Source organism: Aulostomus chinensis, chromosome 7 (assembly GCF_037954235.1).
Source record: "Aulostomus chinensis isolate RoL2024-O1b breed Wild chromosome 7, RoL_Achi_v1.0, whole genome shotgun sequence".
Taxonomy (NCBI): domain Eukaryota; kingdom Metazoa; phylum Chordata; class Actinopteri; order Syngnathiformes; family Aulostomidae; genus Aulostomus; species Aulostomus chinensis.
In genome coordinates, this window is record NC_141326.1 from 23,410,551 (window position 1) to 23,426,144 (window position 15,594).

The 15,594-nt window shown below is 42.7% G+C and overlaps 1 protein-coding gene across 17 annotated transcripts in view; it reads left to right on the top strand.

Annotated features, from left to right (window-relative positions):
- The window catches only part of LOC147259158 (neuronal cell adhesion molecule-like), a 76,143-nt gene that overhangs the window by 50,299 nt on the left and 10,250 nt on the right, over positions 1 to 15,594 (top strand). For 7 of the 17 annotated variants that reach the window (XM_086209427.1, XM_086209435.1, XM_086209440.1 and 4 more), the window contains 22 exons: positions 768 to 961; positions 1,057 to 1,089; positions 1,281 to 1,403; positions 2,244 to 2,414; positions 2,947 to 3,003; positions 4,102 to 4,213; positions 4,318 to 4,502; positions 4,683 to 4,817; positions 5,304 to 5,447; positions 5,553 to 5,664; positions 5,744 to 5,910; positions 10,712 to 10,859; positions 10,991 to 11,115; positions 11,432 to 11,461; positions 12,187 to 12,288; positions 12,670 to 12,867; positions 13,023 to 13,093; positions 13,279 to 13,504; positions 13,642 to 13,757; positions 13,840 to 14,038; positions 14,730 to 14,852; positions 15,271 to 15,447. In XM_086209427.1, coding sequence (XP_086065553.1) covers positions 768 to 961; positions 1,057 to 1,089; positions 1,281 to 1,403; positions 2,244 to 2,414; positions 2,947 to 3,003; positions 4,102 to 4,213; positions 4,318 to 4,502; positions 4,683 to 4,817; positions 5,304 to 5,447; positions 5,553 to 5,664; positions 5,744 to 5,910; positions 10,712 to 10,859; positions 10,991 to 11,115; positions 11,432 to 11,461; positions 12,187 to 12,288; positions 12,670 to 12,867; positions 13,023 to 13,093; positions 13,279 to 13,504; positions 13,642 to 13,757; positions 13,840 to 14,038; positions 14,730 to 14,852; positions 15,271 to 15,447 — 2,948 coding nt within the window. The remainder of the gene's footprint in view (positions 1 to 767; positions 962 to 1,056; positions 1,090 to 1,280; positions 1,404 to 2,243; positions 2,415 to 2,946; positions 3,004 to 4,101; positions 4,214 to 4,317; positions 4,503 to 4,682; positions 4,818 to 5,303; positions 5,448 to 5,552; positions 5,665 to 5,743; positions 5,911 to 10,711; positions 10,860 to 10,990; positions 11,116 to 11,431; positions 11,462 to 12,186; positions 12,289 to 12,669; positions 12,868 to 13,022; positions 13,094 to 13,278; positions 13,505 to 13,641; positions 13,758 to 13,839; positions 14,039 to 14,729; positions 14,853 to 15,270; positions 15,448 to 15,594) is intronic. The other 10 variants (XM_086209433.1, XM_086209438.1, XM_086209441.1 and 7 more) reach the window with 6 other exon arrangements.

Sequence of the window (15,594 nt, forward strand, 5' to 3'; positions counted from 1 at the left end):
CACACGGCGTTTAAAGTACTGCTTCCAATCATTGTGTCAGTCAGGAGAGAAGTTTCTACCAGTTTAGTTGATTGTGAAATCATAATGTTTCCTTTTTTTAAAAATAGCTATTCCACAATGAATGTTATAAAAAAAAACATCTGTCATTTCATGTCAATTCATTCAGGCAAGGAATGTGTGTTTTTGTTGACTTTTGACTGAGGTATGCTAACACTTCCCATCCACTACCATTCATTGCGCTAAGCTAAGTAGTGGTCAGCTGGTCTATGTGGGCCTCACCTTCCTACTGCACGCACAGAGAAAAAGACAGTTTCTGTCTCGTTGTCTGGTTCTGGGGAGATGAAGTAAACGTATTCCATATAGAAATTGGCATTTTCTTTTAAGCAGAATTACAGCCAAACGAATACACGGGAGGAGTGAGTACTGGCCTCAAATTGTATTTGCAAGCTCAAAAAGAAAAATCCCTTTCAGTCTCATATCTTTATGAAAGATGTGAACCTACAGCCAGCAACAGCAAGCATTAGTTGTGCTATGGAGGGATTTTTACAAGATTTACCTCTACTTATAGTATTTGGATAAGATAAACTAAGCTAAGTTAAGCTAACCATCCTCCGGCTGTAGCTTCACAGTGTAGTGACCGACAAGCAACCCTGGTCAGCTTATAACATTCTCACTGCCTCCTCAAGCCTAACCCTGAATTAAGTGCACCAGCCTTGCACCGCTCCACCAGAAAATCACAACACAGTTTGGTTTGGTTCTTTCTTCAGTTTCTCCTGGACAAGAAATGGGACCCACTATGACATTGACCAGGACCCCAATGTGAGCATGAGGCCCCACTCTGGCACTCTGGTGGTGGACATCAGCAGAGAGAAAGCTGAATATTATGAAGGAGTGTACCAGTGTACAGCTCGGAACAAACACGGAACTGCTGTTTCCAATAACATCGTCGTACGACAGCCCAGTAAGGACTCCATCTGTGCTTATGTGCAATTTTTTTTCTTCCATTTTCTTAATTTCTCACAGGCTTCAATTTCTTTTCTTTTTTCAAAAATTAAGTCACATTTTCCATCTTAAGAACTCTCTTGACAGGTAAAAGTTGCACAAAGAAAGCTGCATGAAACTGTAGCCGGAGTATCCCCTTGTCCTTTTCCAACTGCACGTTGTAATTCATTTAGACACTATCCCTCTCATCCTGCAGCCACCTTTGTCATCATACCAGTATATTTTCTTTCAAATTATGAGCCTATTCATTCATTTCATTTGTTTTCCATCGAATCCAGGATCCCCTTTGTGGTCAAAGGAGAAGATTAAGCCAATCGTCGTTCAGGAGGGTGTGTCCTTGGTGCTGCCGTGTCGACCTCCTGCAGGCTTTCCTCCTCCCATTGTTTTCTGGATGGACAACTGTGAGCCCTTCAGTCATTGAGAATATCATCTTAGCTGCACACAATGTTGATAAAACCTATGTGTCAGCGGCATTTGGATATGGATATATTATGCTAACATTCATTTTTTTTAACGTTTATATCACAAGTGTATCATGAAGACGTTGAAAAACGGGACTGTCATGCTGCAAGTTACCTAATAAAAGCGTCTATCGTCATCCAGTAGAAAGTAGTTTGACAACTCTTCACAGTTTTTTTTATCGTTTTGTTTTTATTGATTTTAGAAAACCAGTTCAGAAGAACCTCAACTTTTACTGGTATATAGCCATGCTAGTTCTGCAAACTGCAAGTTCCCCTCTGTAACTGTAATACAACCTTTGATAGTTATACTTGTATATGTTTAAATACTACTTTTTCAATAAAAGGGAAGAATTATTCACAAAGATGGTAAAAAGAGTCCAGGCACTTAAAGAAGGCTTTTTTGAATTTTAATGTCATAATGACTCCAGCACATTGAAATCTATGCCTCTCACTTTCCAAAGCGACTTTGAGTGCCTACCTTCTATGCCCTTTTTTGTCATAATTCTGCTCTTTTATTTTTGTTTTTATTCCCTTTTATGAATACTGTTTTTGTTCTAGATAAACTGGAGCTTCTGAAGGAACTTTAATTTTTTTTTATCTACATTTTCTGTCACAACTGGGCAACTCCATCTACTGACAATGACTTGTTTAAATTGTTGCCTTTATGTTGTGCTCCTTCAAAGAACGCAACACTACATATAGCACCTTTTTTACATTCAGAAGAAAAAGCAGCATCAAGCCCCTTCAAGAAGCATGTATTTAATTTGCTGTCCATTTCAGACTTTCAGAGATTGCCTCAGAGCAGCAGGGTATCCCAGTCCCTGAACGGAGACCTCTACTTCACTAATGTACTCCAAGAGGATTCCAGGAACGATTACATCTGCTATGCCCGTTTCCCACACACACAAACCATCCAGCAGAAGCAGCCCATCACTGTCAGGGTCTTCAAAAGTAAGTCTGGCTCCTTGTGCGAGCAGAGAAACGCATGATAATCTATGTCAAATACAGTGAAGTTGGAATGAGCAAGTTTGTGTGTGTGTGTGTGTGTGTGTGTGTGTGCGTGTGTGAGAGCGCATGCAAGAAAGTTCACTCACAGCAGAATGTGCTAGTATAACTGCGTAGGAGGGAAACAACATTTCCTATCTCTGATGCCATCCTCAGAGACGCCAGTGGTCGTCATCTAACTGAAAAGACATATTGTCAGAGCTCTCATGGCTCTCTGCACTTTCTGCCAGGCAGGCATTCATTTTATTACTTCTGTGAGGCGTTCTGCATATGCAACACCACCAACAAAGGCTGCCCTCATTCAGTCTAGCACTGGCAGCTAGCATTCTGTTCCCAAAGGACTTCTGACGATCATTCCTCATTTTTGTGTCTCTTAAAGTTTTGTCGGAGTGGTTTTAATTTTAAACATTCTCATGTTGACTTTTTAAAGCATGTGGTTCATGTGCTTGATGATTTTGTTGTTGTTGTTGTGTTACAGTGGATGCAATCAATGACACAATGGCAGCTTTTTACAATGACACTGATTTATTTAGTGGTGAGTTATGGCACCCCCCAGTGTTTCCCCTCCAAACTAGAGCTCCAGACTCTCACTCTTACCCGCTAACACTAACCCCTCAACCCAGAAATCCAAGGCTTTTCACTCTCACTGGTTGATTTAGTGGTGACATCTGGCACCCCCTAGTGTTTACCCCAGTCTAGAGCTTTAAACTGTAGCTTGGACCCACTAATCCTCAAAATCCAACCAGAGTAAAGTTTCTATCCCTCTGTCACACCTGCTCTTCCCAATCAAACCTTTGCTATTTGCTTCCTCGCATTAATTTCTCACATGAACTCTGCATGATGACCAAGCCACATCTAACATCTGTGCAAACAGAGCTTTAAAATGAATATTGTTTTAAATGCAATTTTTGAAAAAAAAAAAAAAGTAATATGACGAAATTAACATAAAAAAGATTGCTAATGATTTTCAAAATAATGAATTTGATTAATTTGATCCTCACACATTTCAAAGTTGAATTCCTTCCTTCCTTCCTTCCTTTAAATCGTCTTTTTGCTTCCTTCATTTTATTAAATGTTTACCTGTCATCTCCATTTCCTGTTTTCCCATCCCTCCTCTTCCTAGAGTGCATCTGTTTCATATCAATCATTTCCATCTCACTTCTTTTCTAATTTTTGAAATTGCCTTTGTTTGAATTGTATTGTCATGCGCGCATTATGATTTTCATTGAATCTCTGGCATGGCAGGATGTTAATCATCATCACAATTATCGTAAACATTTACTGTAGTAGATTAGTTTGGCAGATTTTTATCAGTTTAGGGGCAGAAAGCATTCCTGCAATTCAAAAGCCAATATTAAGTTCACTTCAGTATTTTTATGATCCCAGAGGGTATTTAATTGGTAAGATAAACACACAGAAAACAATACAATAAAGTACAACAATAGCTATAAAAATTGTATCTAACTTTAACATGAAAGTAGCGTTCTGCAGTTAAGTGGCTTGATGCCGGTGTGTTTAAGACCTGTTGGAGTTTCCAGCACTGGGGTGCTGAAGAATGTGATCAGCTGTTCTCAGGCCTGGATCTGCACTGGTGATGTAAAAACTCGACTTGTTTGCATGTGTGTAACCACAGAGGAGCCGGTGTATGAGAGGAGGCCGACCTTCCTCATCCCATCTACTCCCTCCAGCTCCAAGATGGTGTTGAGAGGACAGGTGCTGGAGATGGAGTGCATCGCCGAAGGACTGTAAGTCAAAGAATCGGCCACTTCTCCCTCCTTCAAGTTCCCACCTGCTCAAGTGACCTCATTTTTCTTAATCATCTTTGTCCCCCTCTTCTCCTTGAACCCAGGCCCACCCCAGAGATCTCCTGGGCCAAAGTGAGTGGCGATCTCCCAGCAACACGCGTGTCCTTCCTGCATTACCAGAAGACCCTGCGTATTGTGAATGTGTCAGAATCGGATGCAGGAGATTACCGCTGCACTGCCAAGAACATGCTCGGCTCAGCTCATCACATCATTCGTGTCACGGTCAAAGGTGTGTCTGCTATGACATGAACAATATCCCAACAGGGTGTAGTCACACACTCTCTGTCTCTGTTTCTCTGTCATTTCATTCTACCTCCATCTCATAATTGATTTATGCACAGATGCCATCAGGGCGTTTTGTTCAGTGATTAATTCTCCAGGCTTCTGCTGTGCTCTGTTCTATTTTCAGCTGCTCCATATTGGATCAGCAGTCCGCCCAGGAACCTTGTCCTAGCTCCAGGAGAGAACGGGGTGCTGACCTGCAGGGCCAGTGGCACACCCAAGCCCTCCATCAGCTGGGCGATGAATGGCATCCCCATTGAGAGTGAGAGCCATCTGTCCCTCTCTTATCTGCCTTTCATGATTATTGTTGTGACAAAATTTTGACCAAGACAAAATCTCACAGTCAGGTGCATGAAGATATTCGTCTTCAAGAGGGAACTCCAGGAAGTCACTCCTACTTACAAAGAAATAATCCCCCCCCCCCATTATTTATGGGTGCAAAAATACAGTTTGTCATGTTTTGATCTGAATAGACTGAACTGATTTTGATATGTGATAGTTGGTGGATTCAAGAATGATGTCAATCTTCTCTAAATCTCAGCAAAAGAGAATTGGAGATTGGTTTAATGCAAAGTATCCTTAAAATAAGTAAAATACTGTCTCAAATGACCAGAGCCATTATTTAAACGGATTATTATTTATGGACTGTAATCAATACCCCACCACCCCCCCAAAAAAAACAAAAACAAAAAACAAAAACAAAACAGAAGCCACAGTTACCTCTGTAACCTCTGTTGTCCCTGAGCAGATTCCCCGATGGATCTCAGCCGGAAAGTGGAGGACGACACCATCATATTCACAGACATTCAGACCGGATCCAGCGCTGTGTACCAGTGCAATATTTCCAATGAGTTCGGTTACCTTTTGGCCAACACCTTTGTCAATGTACTATGTAAGTACCAGAGCAGGGATCCATTTATTTTTGAATGTGATTTTTCCATTTTACATCGATTTCTGGGTTTAATAACCTTGCGATTAATGCTGCGCCTCACTGCAGCGGAGCCACCCAGAGTGCTGACTCCAGCCAACCAAGTGTACCAGGTCATCAAAAATCACAGAGCCCTGATGGACTGCTCCTCTTTTGGATCACCCATCCCTAAAGTTACATGGTGAGTTAATGAGGCTTTAGAAGAGAAGAGGTGTATTATATTCCTTGAAAAGCTCAAAGCGGTTACTGCTGGTTCCCAGGTTCAAAGACAGTCGATCTGGCACCCTGGACGGAGAAACTTACAACCTGCATGATAACGGGACTTTAGAGATTCGAATCGCTCAGGCCCGGAACAGCGGCAAATACACCTGTGTGGCCAGGAACTCCCTCGGGATCTATGAGAATCACATCTACCTGGAGGTCAAAGGTGAAAGCTTTTCTTTTTCTTCATTCTTAAATTGAATTCGCCTCCAAAACTGAAGCCCTTGGGGTTTTTTTTTAAGTCAAGTCAAGTCAAGTCAATTTTAATTTGTATAGCACCAAATCACAACAAAAGTTATCTCATGACACTTTACAGGTAGAGCAGGTCTAGAACTACGCTCCTTCAATGAATTTACACCCAACAATTCTCCATCAACAAGCACATCCTGCAACAGCGGCGACAAAAACCTTCCTTTTAACAGGCAGGAACGTCGAGCAGACCCAGGCTCAATGGGGACGGCCTTCTGCTTTGACCGGTTGGGGGGACAGAGAGCAGGAGAGCGGGGCAGAGACAAAGACAGAACATGTAGGAAGACATTTATGCAGAAGGAAAGAGTAGGACAGAGATAAAGAGAGAGAGAAAAGGAAGAGACTGATGGACAGACAGGGACGTGAGCAGGTGGAGCTACAGGTGGCAGCTTGAGCCTCTTCAGGTCTGCAGCCTCCTCCAGCAGCACCCGGGATCTGGGATGAGGGGAGCCCAAAGGCTCCGGAGAAGAAGATGAGTTAGTAATATGTATGAGTATGATTTATGTATGACACATATAGGAGGACAGAGAGGAGTAGTGAGAAGCCCAGTGCACCATGGGAGATCCCCCAGCAGCATAAGCCTATAGCAGCATATCTAAGGGCCAGCCTAAGCAGCCCAACTATAAGCCTGATCAAAAACGAAGGTCTTTAGTCTGCTCTTAAAGGCCGAGAGGGTGCCTGCATCCCAGACCGAAACTGGGAGACGGTTCCACAGGAGCGGAGCCTGATAGCTGAAGGTTCTGGCTCCCATTCTACTTTTAGAAACTCTAGGAACCACCAGTAACCCCGCATCCTGGGAGCGAAGGGTTCTAGCTGGATAATAGGGGACTATGAGCTCTGTCAGGTATGAAGGTGCCTGACTGTTGAGGACTTTGTATGTTAGAAGGAGAATTTTGAATTCTATTCTCAATTTGATAGGGAGCCAATGCAGAGAGGCCAGTACAGGAGAGACATGGTCTCTTCTACTAGTTCTCGTCAACACGCGGGCAGCAGCATTTTGGACCAGCTGGAGAGTCTTTAGGGACCTACTGGTGCAGCGTGATTTGAGGGAATTCTACAATTCTACAATTTCATTTAGCAGACGCTTTTGTCCAAAGCGATGTACAACACAAGCAAGAATTCAGACTTAATTAAGGAAAAACCCATAGGAAGCGCAAAGGTGTTTCAGTTGTGATTTGGTCGCAGGTATTGCCATCTAGTGGCAGAAGAAGTGTCGTCCCCCCCCTCCTTTTTTTTTTTTTGACAAACATACAACATCACACGACACAGTTAGTGCTACATAATCACTAAGTGCTGGGTCTTGGACCGGAATTGCAGTAATCCAGCCTGGAAGTGACAAAGGCATGGACTAGTTTTTCTGCATCCCTTTGAGACAGGATGTGTCTGATCCTAGCAATGTTATGTAAATGAAAGAAAGCAGTCCTAGAAATTTGCTTAATGTGGACATTAAAGGACAAATCCTGATCAAAGAAAACTCCTAGGTTCCTTACAGTCGTGCTGGGGGCCAAGGTAATGCCATCCAGGGTACCTATCTCATTAGATAGGGTGTCTCTAAGATGTTTTGGGCCCAGGACAATGACTTCAGTTTTATTGGAGTTTAATAAAAAGAAATTGAGGGTCATCCAAGTTTTCATCTCCTTTAGACAGGCCTCCAGTTTAGTCAGCTGATTTATTTCATGTGGATGCATTGATAAGTACAGCTGTGTGTCGTCAGCATAACAGTGAAAATTAATTGAGTGTTTCCTAATAATGTGACTGAGAGGAAGCAGATAAAGGGTGAAGAGGATTGGTCCAAGCACAGAGCCTTGAGGAACACCATAAGTGACTGCAGTGGTTTCCGAGGGTTTATCATTAGTGAGTACGAACTGAGATCGACAGTAAATATGACCTAAACCAGTTAAGTGCTGTTCCTTTAATGCCAATGACATGTTCCAGTCTCCGTAGAAGGATATGGTGACCAATGTATCAAAAGCTGCACTAAGATCTAATAAGACCAGCACAGAGACCAGTCCCTCATCTGATGCTAGTAGGAGGTCATTGGTAACTCTGTCGAGTGCTGTTTCTGTGCTATGATGAATCCTGAACCCTGACTGGAAATCCTCTGATAAGCTGTTGCTGTGGAGAAAGTCACAGAGCTGTTTAGCAACTGCTTTCTCCAGAATTTTGGAGAGAAAAGGAAGATTTGATATTGGTCTGTAGTTGGCCAAAACTTCTGGATCCAGGGTTGCTTTTTGGAGAAGGGGTCTAATTACTGCCACTTTAAAGGACTGTGGGATGTAACCAGATATCAGCGACACATTGATCATATCTAAGAGGGAGGTGCAAACGAGGGGTAGAGAGTCCTTAAGCAGCTTGGTTGGGATGGAGTCTAGAAGACAGGTGGATGGTTCAGAGGAGGAAATGATTGAGCTGAGCTCATGAAGGCTAACGGTAGAAAAACTGTCAAAGTGTACGTCTGGTCCTCCAGCAGCCTCTAAGGCTTCTGAGGCTATAGGTGCCATGTTGTCAGCTGATGGCAGGAGGAGGTGAATTTTCTCTCCAAGAAGGACAATTTTGTCATTAAAGAAGTCCATGAAATCTTTGCTGCTCAGGGAAACAGGAATGCTTGGTTCAGTAGAGCTGTGGCTCTCTGTCAGTCTGGCTACAGTACTGAAGAGGAACCTGGGGTTGTTCTTGTGTTCCTATAGTGTTGAGTAGTAGGCTGCTCTCGATATACGAAGGGCTTTCTTATAACTTTTAAGGCTGTCTTGCCAGATGATGTGAGACTCCTCCAGTTTGGAGGAGCGCCATATTCTCTCTAACTTCTGGGTTTTTTGTTTCAGCTGTCTGGTTTCTGAATTGTACCAAGGTGCTTGTTTCCTTGGATTTATAGATTTAGTTTTTAGAGGAGCAAATGAGTCCAAAGTTGAGTTCCTAAGGTGCCTGTTGCACTATCGATAAAATTATCAATTTGGGAGGGACTAAGGTTGACAACAATGTCCTCTGTAACAATGGGACACGACACTGAATTAAGCGCCACTGGAATCGCTTCCTTAAATCTAGCAACAGCCTGATCAGACAAACATCTGGAAACCACTGTTTTCCTGAGTGGAGTGTAGTTGATTAGAATAAATTCAAATGTGATTAATTGATGGTCTGATAAAAGCGCGTTCTGTGGAAATACAACTAGATGTTCAACTTCAATTCCATATGTTAGGACGAGGTCGAGGGTGTGGTTGTGGCGGTGAGTCGGTTCATGAACAGACTGATGGAAACCAATTGTGTCGAGAAGAGAGAGAAATGCAGTCCCCAGACTGTCATTATCAACATCCACATGAATATTGAAGTCACCTACAATCATGACTTCATCTGATTTGAGAACTAAACTGGATATAAACTCTGAGAATTCAGATAAGAATTCAGAGTAAGGACCAGGAGGGCGGTACACAATGATAAATAAGAGTGGCTGTATTGTTTTCCAGGCTGGATGAGACAAACTGAGAATCAGGCTCTCAAAGGAATTGAAACTTGTTTTGGGTTTGGGATTTATTACTAAACTTTTGTCAAAAATAGCAGCAACTCCACCTCCTCGGCCAGAGCCTCCGGGAATATGAGTATTAATGTGACTGGGAGGAGTGGATTCATTTAGACTAACATACTCATCATCACGCAGCCAGGTTTCAGTGAGACAGAGCAGGTCAATGCAATTGTCAGATATTAATTCATTAACCAATTCAGTTTTTGGCGTCAGAGATCTGATATTTAAAAGTCCACATCTAATTTTTAGATTTTTTTGAGTTAATTTAGTGGTTGTGTTAATTTTGATTAGGTTTTTCTGATTGACCCCTCTACAAGTAGAATTGGAGTGAGTAAACTGACGTGGTCGGGGGACAGACACAGTCTCTTTGTAGTTCTGGGTGGGTAACTGCCCTAATGGACACGCAGAGAAGCGTGTAAGACGGCAGCTCTGCTTCCTGGTCTGAACTCTGGGTTGTCAGGGTTTTGGTTCTATTATAAACTGGGCCATATTTCTGGAAATGAGAGCAGCTCCGTCCAACGTGGGATGGATGCCGTCCCTCCTAATCAGACCAGGTCCCCCCCAGAACGGTTTCCAATTATCTATGAAGCCCACTTGGTTTGCTGGACACCACCTCGACAGCCAGCGGTTGAACGACGACATGCGGCTGAACATGTCGTCGCTGGTCCGATTAGGCAGGGGTCCAGAGAACACTACGGTGTCCGACATCGTCTTCGCAAATGTACACACCGACTCAATATTAATTTTTGTGACCTCTGACTGGCGTAGTGGGATGTCATTACCGCCGACGTGGATAATGATTCTATCGTATTTACGTTTACTTTTAGCCAGCAGTTTTAAATTTAACTCGATGTCGCCCGCTCTGGCCCCTGGAATGCACTTGACGATGGTTGCGGGTGTCGCTAATTTCACGTTTCTCATTATGGAACTTCCAATTACCAGAGTAGATTTCTCAGCGGGTGTGTCGCCGAGTGGAGAGAACCTGTTAGAGACGTGAAGCGGTGGTTTGTCGCTGACAGCAGGCTTCTGCTTCGGACTATCCTTCCTTTAATCATATTAAAATCTCTCTGTTAGTTTTTGAGATATCCTGCCAACACACAAGTCCAAAAATCAAACAGTCCATCATAGAAACGTAGATATTATGCAGATTTATTTGGTAAAATGATGTTTAAATTCACCAGTTTTCATCCCTTCACACCAGAACCAACCCGAATCCTGAAACAACCAGAGTACCGAGAGGTCCAGAGGGGTATGTCTGCGGTGTTTGAGTGCAAGGTGAAACACGACCCATCGCTCATGCCCATCATGACCTGGCTCAAAGATGACGGAGAGCTGCCTGATGATGAGAGGTCAGCGCTTTGTCACCTGCTTCCTAGTTAACCTCGTTACAAATTTGGTGATCGTCCATTGAGGTTTTTACTGGTACGGTGTATGCTTTGGTTTCACCTCGAATATGTAACCTCTATGCTTTGTTTTACAGATTAATCGTGGACTCGGACAGCCTCACCATCATTGACGTGACGGAGAACGACGCGGGGGTCTACACGTGCATCATGAACACCTCTCTGGATCACGACTCAGCCAGCGCCGAGCTCAGAGTCGTCGGTATGTGTATTGCTTTATAGGTATTCATTTTCCACTGACTCGTAAAACAAATGATGAAAGTGTAGTGTAGCCTCTTTCTATTGCAGGTCTTTCCAGCAAAGTGAATCTGTTCAATACCGACACAACAGATTGCCTTTCAGCCTTTCAAGGTTAATTGCCTGCGAGTTTGCTTAAGAGGGTCTGAGCGGATTTACTCAGCTATCATGTCAGCAGCATGAATATTTCATTGTTGCCTTCTTGGCGAGCCAGATTATCTTCTTTGTTTTCCAATGGTTGACTGACCACTAAACTCCATATTTCACTCCCTACCTGGCAGAGGCCACGCCCCCACCAGCTGTTGTCTACGGTAAACCTGCAGCACGCATCACTGTCCAGATGTGCTTGCTAACATGAGTTTGTGTTGTTTGATGGCTGTTTCTGTAAGTGAAGCATGTAGTAGCCTGAAGCCGTTGTTTCTTTTCTTCCTGACAGTCGGTGAACTTATTTTTTTTCCTTTTTTCATTTCAGTATTTTTCTTCAATTTGTTATAATTTTGTCTTCCAGGTGTTTTGTCAGCTTTTGAATTAAATTGTGTTTTTTCCGTTCTTATTAAATTTATCATTTGAATGCATTAAATCACTGAAGCAAACATTTAGGCGAGGAGAAGATCATTGGAAAGCAGACGTCGTTCCATTGCACCATTTCTTCATTACTCATTTATTCTGAGCATGCATCCCTCTTTATCATAACAATTCCAAAACATGAGAATCAATTTAGCCTTTTCATGAATCTAAGACACACAGTGATAATGGAGAATTCTGTGGTTGAGCATCAGTCCTGTCGTATGCACGTTACGTCTGCATGTCTATTATGGGGCAAATAACAAGGACAGTGTGTACAAATGTACAGAAATAAAAAAGTAACTGAAATGTGTGCTTGATTTAACCAACATACTTGGCATTAGTTAGTGTCATAGTATCAGAGAAGCAGGTCTTTGTTTGATCGTCTTGTGGCATTAACCATACACACGATGTAGGACATCAGTGTGTCCGTCATCCCGCCTGTTGATTTCTGTGCCGTTTTCTCCCTCAGAGCGACCCGAACCCCCAACTGACCTCGAGCTGACAGACCAGAAAAAGAGAAGCGTTCAGCTCACTTGGACCCCTGGGGATGAACATAATAGCCCTATTCTCAGTAAGTCCTCAGTGTGTGATGCAAGAGTTTCTGTGTATCTGTCTGTTTTAGTTGTCCTTCATGACCTGAAGCTCCTTCATAACCAGCAAACCAGACCTCATTTCTTTAATTATTTTGTTTTTTTTGGCATTTAGCTTGTGAACAAGTTTGAATAATTGTGAAATGCTGAGCCTCCATAATTAAAAGGGATCCAATATAGTGTATAGAACTCAGGGCATCAAGGTGACTCAGAGCTCTGGCCTTGATTGCATATTTTGGCAGAACTATATGTTTTAAGTGACAATATCTAATAATAACAACCTTGAGGACATTCATTTTCCTTATGCAAATACTGTCAGACAATTGTGTATAACACTTGCTTCATGCCTCTTCTTTGCACAGAATTTCTGATCCAGTATGAAGACTCACTCCATCACCGAGCTGTCTGGTTTAATCTCACTGAGGTCCCTGGAACCAAAACAACAGCGCACCTTAAACTGTCACCCTACGCCCACTACACCTTCAGAGTTCTGGCGCTCAATGCTGTGGGTTTCAGCCGTCCCAGTTTCCCCTCCAGGATGTATAAGACAGAGCCTGCAGGTAGAGACACGGCTGATCATGTGTAGCTTCATCAGTCATACGGTCTGCATTTATTGAGAGTTGTACTATGTTGCCTTTGCTGTTGATCTGAGCCACAGTGAAATACATTCTGCGGTCTATAATGTTTTATTTTGCTTTTGTGATGTATTTTGTAGCTCCAGACGAGAACCCTATGGATGTGCAGGGATTTGGAACAGAACATGACAATCTTGTAATCTCATGGAAGGTAAAAACCTAATAGAGAGCTTTCTGTTTATTCCTGAGGCATTTAATGTTGTCCAGGGAATGTCATCAAACACAAAATGTGCACCTGTTTGTTTTTGCCTGTTTTTATAGACTTTCTTTCCGAGCCAAACAAGTTACTTTTTGCATATATTCTCTTTCATTAAATTAAAATTCTCTCCTCTTCAGCCACTGACATCCCTCCAGTCAAATGGTCCAGGACTTCACTATAAAGTGATGTGGAGGCAAAAGGCAATGGATAGTTATTGGACCACAGTGACTGTAGTTAACAACTCCAGATTTGTGGTGTCTGGAACGCCCACATTTGTTCCATATGAGATCAGAGTTCAGGCTGTTAATGACCACGGTGCTGCGCCGGAGCCTGCTATTGCCCACGGCTACTCAGGAGAGGACTGTGAGTTACACTGACTCTTTAGCCCCTCACAGAATCGCCTGTGGGTGCATATTTGGTTGTGTATCTTATAACTTTTTCTAAGTATTTGTCCTTTTTTATTGTAAGTTGCTGTGTTTGTTTCCTTGTATATGAAACAGTGCCTTTAGCAGCTCCAGGAAATGTGCAGGTCTTGGTGCTGAACAGCACTCTAGCAGAGGTGCACTGGGATCCTGTGCCTCATAAACTGATCCGAGGATATCTCAAAGGATATAAGGTAAAATGTGATGAACCAAATGCAGCAAATCCCACCAGCCACAACACACATGCTCAACACTTTACTGTATAATATTTTGCAGGTGTACTACTGGCGAGATCACGGCCTCCACAAACACAACTCTCACCATGAGCAGGTCCTGACATTCAGTGGGAACCATAGCCACGGCATGCTGCCTGGTCTGCACCCCTTTAGTTTCTACTCATTCAACGTCAGGGTTTTTAATGGCAAGGGAGAGGGTCCCCCGAGTCCCACAAAGCAGTTTGAGACGCCCGAAGGAGGTAGGAGAATGTTATCTTTCTTTCTTTTACTTAAGAAGTGAAACGGTTTGCATATTATGTGGAAGGCTCAACAGTCACTATTTCATCAGCTAATGCTACTGCTTGTCGCTAAGCAACCACCATTCCATCCTTGTGATCTTAATCCTATCAAAGCTGCAATCTGTGATCCAAAAGCACATCCGACACTTAAAAATGTCAAACTGTATGGGGATGTAAAGGAAGAGTCAAATACTGAATTCATGTTCAACAACTTAAAACTATAGTGAGTAACTATAGTCTCCTCCTTCTTATTGGCAGCACGGATGGATGTTGTAATAATGGAGGTGGTGTGGTGTATGTCATGTCAGGCGCTGACTTACAAGACAGAGTCGTCTTCAAAGGAAAAGCTACACCACTTGTTGTCAGTGTTTGTTGCTCATTTATGAGTGTCGAGTGTCCTGTTTTTTTTAAGGGTTTGAACATAGAGGACTTTAATTTCTATGTGAAAGCTGTAAACTATAGTTTTAAATTCAAATATTCAGTAAACTAACTGTTAAAGACTGAGTACACAGTTGGATCATAGCAAGAGAAGCTGTATCAAGGAATTCAAACTTAAAAATGATGTTGATTGTATCCATCAGGAGTCTGATAAGTGTCACTAAAGACCACAATATTGTTATGACGTTTCTGTTTATATTTGTATTTTCTGCAGTTCCAGGAGTTCCTTCTTCCCTTTTAATCACCAACCCCAATTTGGACACCCTAAAACTGGAGTGGACTCCTCCTCGTGACCATAACGGACACATCATCGGCTACACCCTCAAATATCAGCCAGGTAAGGCTTCTTTAGAAGAGGATCATATCACCAGGTTTAACTTTGCCTAGTTCTGAAGTCACCTCTGTTCATGTAGTTTGTAGTTTTTTGTCATTCTTTTTCATGTCTTGTCATCCTGCTCAGATTAGATTGAAAGAATAAAAAGGTCCAGATTAGTCTAAAAGCACAAAAAAGACCTGATTTCATCTAAATTACAGGAACACAATTTAACAAATCAAACCTTTTTTCACCCCTGCCTTCTACACCTGAACCCTCTGTGTTCCAAATACTTTCACTTCCAAATTCCTCATTATTGATACTCAAACTTCATCCATGACCCCCCCCCCCACTCCTCTTCATGCCTCTATTCAATTTACCTCACTCCTTCCCGACTTCCACCCCGTCCCATTATTCTATCACCCATCCTCCACCCCTGTAGTTAATAACACCAATGAGCTGGGCCCAGTGAGGTTGATGAGCCTGCCCGCCGATGTGACCGAGGTCACTTTGAACAACCTCAAGTACAGCACACGCTACAAGTTTTATTTGAATGCGAGAACAATCAAGGGAGAAGGCTCAGCCATTTCAGAGGAAGCGCTCACCGCTTTTGATGAAGGTAAGTTAAATACAGGTGACCAGAAGAAAATCACCAAGATTATATTCTTCTCCTGATTAACTGCCAGGTAATTTCAATCCAGCAATTAACTGTGTAGAATGCAGGTGAGTGAGCACAACAGTGATGTTCTGGAAGTGACAATCCCAG